Here is a 6,704-nt window from a genome sequence, read left to right on the forward strand (position 1 = left end):
ACAAGGAAAGTCTGAGAAACCATCACAGCCAAGAGGAGCCTAAGGAGACATGATGACTAAATGTGATATAGTATCCTGGGTGGAATCCTGGAAGAGAAAATGGACATTAGGTAAAAACTAATAAAACCCAAATAAATTGTGGAGTTTAGTTAATAGTAACATGCCAGTGTTGGTTCTTTCATTGCAAAATATGTACTATAGTAATGTCAGATGTTAACAATAGGAGAAACTGAGTCGGAGTATATCTAAAACAAAAAATTTATTTTTAAAAAAGTAGGTCACATGTTTGGTTTTCAGGCAGTTCCCAGCCCCAGCTCTCTTTGGTTCCCTCTTTTTGCCAGCACTCAGGATCTGAGTTGCTGGTTTTGGAGGTATCTACGTCCCTAGATCCCAACTTCATTTCCATGGGAACTATCATCATTTTCAAGCCCAGGAAAAACTCCCATTTTGTTCACTCTTGTATACCCAAATAGCCTAGCACAGTACCAGGTACACAGTAGGTGCTCAGTCGATATTTGTCAAATGAATGAAACTTGAGGGGAACTTGTCAAAGGAAGTGATCCAAACAGAAAGCTAAGTTCTTCCCTTCCCAGGGCAAGAAGTCAGTACCTCCTAGTCTCTGTCCAGAGAAGGAAGACGTCTGGCAATCTGGTTAGAAGGGGGCAGGAGACGTCTCTTAACACTGTCTTCGGGGAGCGAGCACACAGATTTACTTAGGGTTGTATTTAGTGGAGGCTTTGGGGAACTGATGGAGATCATGAGAGGTATGCTGACTCCCTCAAGCTACTCCCCACCTCCTCACCCAAACTCCTACCTTTCCCATCCCCAAGATGCCTCCGCAGACCCTCAGTGCAGCTGCCAAAACTGTCTCCAAAGAAGCTCCTTGCAACCAGTACTGTTTGCTAGGTCTGAAAAGCCCATTGCCTTTACACAGTAAGCACTTCATACATGCTCTTGTTGGTGGCTGCCATTTATTATGCACCAGGCCCTGTTTGGGGGAGGAGGACAGGGTTCCCATATAAAACCTTTGTGAGGATTATCATCATCCCCATTTTAGAGAAGAAACACCCCAGAGCTTGAGAGATGCCCAAGTCACAACTAGATAATATAGGAGAGAGGTTTCAAACCCATGCACCAGACACTTTAATGTCTGTCTCTTCCCTCTGGGCCAGGGCCTCCCACCTGGCCCAGAGAGCCTGAAAGCTCACCGCCCGCTCTATGCAGAGGCACCCCTTGATCATGCCTTCTTCTGTGCCCTCCAGACAGCAGTAATTTTCAAGTCTCTTTCTTTTCAAACTTAATTTGCCAATTTCCCCTTTAGAGGTGCTTTTTGATATTCCTTCAGGCTGTCAGCCTGGACAGGTCACGGAAGCAGAATCCAGGGAGATGTACGCTTATTACGAGCATTCAATTAGTTAAGTTTGAATAACGCAACCCCGGCATGCTCCAATCGATGCTTGGAGGCTTACAGACACCCTCCCCCACCTTGGTCTTTTAATAGCCTTTTCCATATTTATTGCTACCTAACCAGATGCTTCAAACGTATCCTGTATTTGGTATAATTTGATACCTGCCCAGTCCCCAAAGTGCCTTCTCGACTAATGTTGACCCGATATCATAGTACATTTAAAAGATCTATATTCCCTTTTGTTGAATGGAGTCCTCAGGAAAGGCAGACTCTGTCTTCCCAAGCTGACGACCCACTATTCTGACGGGGTTGCCTCCAGCAGGACATTTTAATACATCACTTATTAAAATGAACCTGGAGCCTTGGCAGAGGGCTCCCGCACCCCACTTCCCAGCAGAGGGCAGCTCCAGGCCTTAGCTGACCACGTCCAAGCCCCACAGGCCTTCTGACCCCTTACACAGTTGTTGTCTGTTATGCAGAATAGCCGGAGACAGGCAGAGCCTCAAAACAACAAACCAACAAAAGGACCTTTAAGGCTGAAGGACAATGGCTGCAGCTGGGACTGAGCCTGGGTCTGGGGTCAGATGATTCTGCATCCCTGTCCTGGAGCATGGGCTCTGGGTTCGAGTCTTGTCTTAGCTACTTACTAGCTGAGACAGCTTATACAAGTTACTTAGCCTTTCCGAGCCCCAGTTTCTCCCATACAATCAGAGTAATAATAGCACCTATTTCATAGGACTGTTGTGAGCCTCAATTAATGCAGATGCCACACGGTCCTTTTAGCCTCTCTGGGGCCTCAACTTCCTCCCCCACTGAAGAGAGTGACTTGCCGTGGGTTTCCAGGGTGGCAGGGATGATTGCATGAGAGAATGGAAGGAAAAGCACTTTGTAAATTGCACAGTGCTTTGATCAGGTAGGGCGTAATTACTCCTGGGTGCGGACATGACTTCTGAAAGGACCTTTTCACGTGGCTCCTGCCCCTCTTGGCAGATTGATGTCCAAACAGAAGGTGGGCGCTGAACCTGACTCTCTGCATGGAACCCCTCGGCCTTCTCAGAGGGAAAGAGCTGGGGATTGCTGGGCTCCATAGTACCTAATGGCCCATCACCTCTGAAGCTCTGGGCATCCCTGGGTCAGCAGGGAGGACAGTCAGGTTTGGGAAGATGGTCATACATTTGGGAAAAACAAGCTGGCATCCCCGGTCATCCCGCTGGCACCGCCAGCTCCAGCTTGCCCGTTCCTAATAATGACTGTTCAGATGAGGAGCTCTCTGGGACCTCCCGAGGCTGTGGGGCCTCCACTGCCTGAAAGGGAGATGAGACATCACCCCCTCCCCCGGGGCCCCCCTCCTAGGGCCTCTTACCTGATGTCTGAGTCACACTCAGGCTCCTGTCACTGTGAGCTGTGTTGTGACTACCTAGCTGACAGTTTTACAACAAACACATTAAAAGCTGCCGGTACCAGGGCTTCTGGATGCGTAATAGCCCAGGAGAAAAACCTTTCTGGGCCTTTCTTCAGCCAAAATCCTCCTTCCAACCCTCCTCCCCCAGGGGACTGCTCCATCACCATTAACTGCCCCAAGCCTAACAAGGAGCTGAAGTGGTTTTTTTTATAACAAGCCTTTTCAAGTGGTGATTGGAGGAAGGCTGCTGAGTGGGGCTGTGGGCCCCAGAAGCACAGGCTCACCCCTCAAGAAGGGCCCATGAGCTCTCGAAGGTGAAGGTGCATAGCTCATCCTCAGCCCTGCCTTTGAGAACAGTGGCCCTTGGTGAAGGTTTAAAAGGGCATATAGTGGCCTGATACTGAGTTCTCCTACATGCTGGGTGTTGTGTTAATCCTCCTAACAACCCTAGGAGGCAGGAGCTGAGTTATCTCCACTTTACAGATGAGGAAACTGAGGCTTAAAGATGTTTAGAGACGTGCTCAAGTCCACAGACCTAGGAAGTCAAAGAACTGGGATTTGAATACAAGTCTGCCAGCCCCCAAACTTTGCTCTTAACAAGACTAGCTGCCTCCCAGCACACCATCCCCCCACCTCCTCACCCACCAGGGATGGCAGAAACTTCAGGAAAGCAGGGAGAGTCCAACTTACAAATCCAAAATTGAATAAACTCACCTTTGGGGGATGGCCTTGCCAGTCCATCTTTCCTTCCATCTGAGCCCCCCCACATTGCTCCCACTGACTCTTTGCCTCCCAGGCCAAATCCACAGTCCCCTTCTTCCTGACTGCAGCCACCAGACAAACAGCAAGTCCCCCAGAATCAAAGCAGAGAAAAGAGAGAAGAGAGACACAGGAACAGTTCTTTTATTGTACATTGGAGAAATAGCCCTGTGTGCTGGTTCAAGGTGCAACATACAGAATATAGAATTAAGAAAAGAGGGAACAGGGAAGGGAAGGGAAGGAAAACCTCTTGAGGTCCAAAGTTGCAAACAAAAAATGGCAAAAGATTTCCTCACTCAAGAGGCATTTTTGCAAATACCATGCAAAACAGGCAGCTGGTGTGCCTTAAGAGAATCCCTATAAATAACAGAAAAGACACTCCAAGCATTCCTTTACGTGGACTCAGAGCACAGGGAAAAGAAAAGAAACCAAAATGCCTTTTGGCATTTCAAGATATTTGGCACTCTTGTGATTACATTTTTTTTACAGTCCATTAAAGAGAATAAACTGACACAATATTAGAGAAAAAAACAGGCTGCTCACACAACAGACTGCAGGGGGAGGTTAGAAAAAGCTCAAGCATTTTTTTGTTTTTCATTTTTTTTTTTTTTTCTGACATATAAAATGTGTTCATTTGCATTAACTTGGGCAAATAGCTTGCAGCAACAAAGAAACACAAGCTTTACAATTCATTGTAAAATAAAACAAGGATCCTTTCTGTGTATCATTCCTTTAGAAAGTTCTTTTCTTGTTTTAAACACATTCCTGATAACTTCAAAAGATGACCAAGATAAAACAGAATATCTACAGAGATTATTTTCTCATTGTTTTGTACATCCAAGGATAACAACATAAAAAAAATAATAAAACTGGACAGCATTTCACATCCAAGTGCACAGAATCATTTCTGCAAGATTAAATAATGTAAACATTGGGAACAGCCAAATCAGCAAAGAGTGCCAACACCTCAAAACACCCGGTGTTGCCACTTAATTAAGTCGTTCAGAACCCAGATCTATAATTGCGCAAAATTCACCGTATATAAAAAGAAATGGATATTAATTTTGACAGCCGCAACTGAGACTTCTTTTTTATTTCCTTATATGTGTGTATATAGTGACTTTTTTTTATCATTTTAAAATTTTTATTCATTTTTTTATTTTTATTTTTGCAGAGGAGCCCGAAGCCTTCTTCTGCTCCTCGTCCTCACACCTCCTCCCGGCCTGACACGAGATACAGGTTGTTGATTTCATCGTGGGCAGCGAGCTAGGAATCAATTTCAAAGTGCTTTCTCTTTTCATGCTTTTGGCCAATAACTGGTATCGCCGTTCTTATCCTCTCCCTTAACTCATTGTCTTTGGGGGAGTTAGACACCGGGAGGTGCCTTGTCGGTCATATTTTTCAGCACGTCATCAATCCTATCATCTTCAATAACAACTGCAAAAAAGGTGGGGAAAGAGAGGTGAGCGCGCTGGGGCCCAGGCAGGGGTCTTGGAAGTTTCGCGTTACGCCCAGTTGGGGGGGGGCGGGGGGGCGAGGGAGGAGGGCTGTCTGAACGGTGTGACAGCCGCGTCTCCTCTGTCCCTGCCAGGGGTCCCTGTCTGCTTTCCTCTGAAGCACCCCACCCCCAGCCTGTGTCCCGGCTCGATTCTGAGAGGAGGAGGCAGAAAGGACGCAAACCCAGCAGCCCCGCTGCAGCCAGGGCGCGACCTGGCCGCGTGCTCCCCTCGCCCCGCGCGTTCATTTGGAAACAAGGCTCCGAGGCTCACAAAGGACAGGAAAGGGAGCCGAGGTCTCCGGGTGATGTCCCGAGCACAGGGCGGGTGGCCACGGCTGGGGGCAGAGGTGCGGGGACGGGAGGGAACGCCGGAGCCTGTTCCCACGGCGCGCAGCTCATGGGGGCTTCGGGCCCGGCCCGGGCGGGCGCCCCCCTCCCGCGTGCCCTCTCCGCTCCCCCGGCGGGCGGACTCGGCCGCTCCGCTCTCTCCGCCGCTGCAGAGGTCACAGCCTCTCTCACCGTCTGTACCTAGCCTCGCCTTTCTCGGTCCCTCCATCAGTCCCCTCGACGCGACGGTGGCCTATCGAGGTCCCTGGGTCTCTGTCCGGGGTGTCAGTCACCCTCACTGTTGCGGCTGCTTCTCTGTCCTCCCCAGACTTGCGTCCCCGGCTCGCTGTCTCTCCCGCTCCAGCTCCCTCTCAGGAGCTTTGTCTCGGTCCCTCTGCCTACCTCGGTCTCCCGTGTCCCCCCTTCCCCTCCATCTTTGCGTCTCAGTCTCTCCGAGCAGCCGTCGGTCTCCCCCATTGTCCCCTCGCCTCTGGAGCTCCTCTCGGAGCCTCTTTGCGTCTCAGCCTCCCCGGGGCTTTTCCAGCTCCTGCGCCGAGCGCCCAAGCTTGGCAACCCCCCGCCCCCTGCCAAGTAAGAATGGAAAGCCCGAGGACCCGAACGCCCCTCGCAGTCCTCGCAGGAGTGGGATACCCGCCGCAGTTTCCCACGCGGTCCCTTGGGGAGCCCTGGGACCCCCTCCCCCCCAGGGCTGAAGACCGAGTGCAGCTGCGACTACACTGCGCAAAAGAGGGTGGGGGGCGGACACCAAAACGCAAACTTCGACGCGGGTGGGGACATGGGTATAACCCTTCGGCCCCCGCTGCAGCTAGCAGCCACCACGCCCACCGGGGTGACCCCACCGGGGATCAGGCAGCTGGGGACGCGTTCCCGCGGCCCGCCCTATCCCGACCCGCAGTGCGGGATCCCCCAATTCTGCGGGAGGGGATTCCATCGGATCGGAACAGGCTTCCACGCGTGGGAGACGCCCGCGAGCCTCGGCCAGGCCGCGGCGCCGGAGAAACGGGGTGTCAGGGCAGGGGGCTGCCAACTCACCACGCTTGCTCCGGCCGATCTGGCCCAGCTTGGGCGGCCGCTTGTTCTGCCCGGCGCCGAAGAAGTTGTTGGTGTCCTGCAGGCGGCACGAGAAGATCTGGCCCACGTCGCCGCCGTCGCCGTAGGGGCTCAGCTTCTCGTCGCCGTAGGGCAGCACCTCCGACATGGTCGCGTCCGGGGGCTCCGCGGCGGCGCCTCCTCCGCCCGCGTCCCCGCCCGCGGCGGACAGGGTCAGCGGCGCTGGGGCCGGGGGCGGC

The 6,704-nt window shown here is 51.8% G+C and overlaps 1 protein-coding gene across 1 annotated transcript; it reads right to left on the reverse strand.

The window, feature by feature from the left end:
* Positions 1-3,695: 3,695 nt before the first annotated feature.
* CAMK2N1 (calcium/calmodulin-dependent protein kinase II inhibitor 1) lies at positions 3,696-6,698 on the reverse strand. Its single transcript, XM_008590605.1, has 2 exons — positions 6,448-6,698; positions 3,696-5,006 (listed from the first exon to the last, which is right to left on the reverse strand). The coding sequence occupies exons 1-2, from the start codon at positions 6,611-6,613 to the stop codon at positions 4,936-4,938; spliced, it is 237 nt and encodes a 78-aa protein (XP_008588827.1). The 5' UTR covers positions 6,614-6,698; the 3' UTR covers positions 3,696-4,935.
* Positions 6,699-6,704: the final 6 nt, after the last annotated feature.

Source organism: Galeopterus variegatus, unplaced genomic scaffold, assembly GCF_000696425.1.
Source record: "Galeopterus variegatus unplaced genomic scaffold, G_variegatus-3.0.2 Scaffold142, whole genome shotgun sequence".
Classification (NCBI taxonomy): Eukaryota; Metazoa; Chordata; class Mammalia; order Dermoptera; family Cynocephalidae; genus Galeopterus; species Galeopterus variegatus.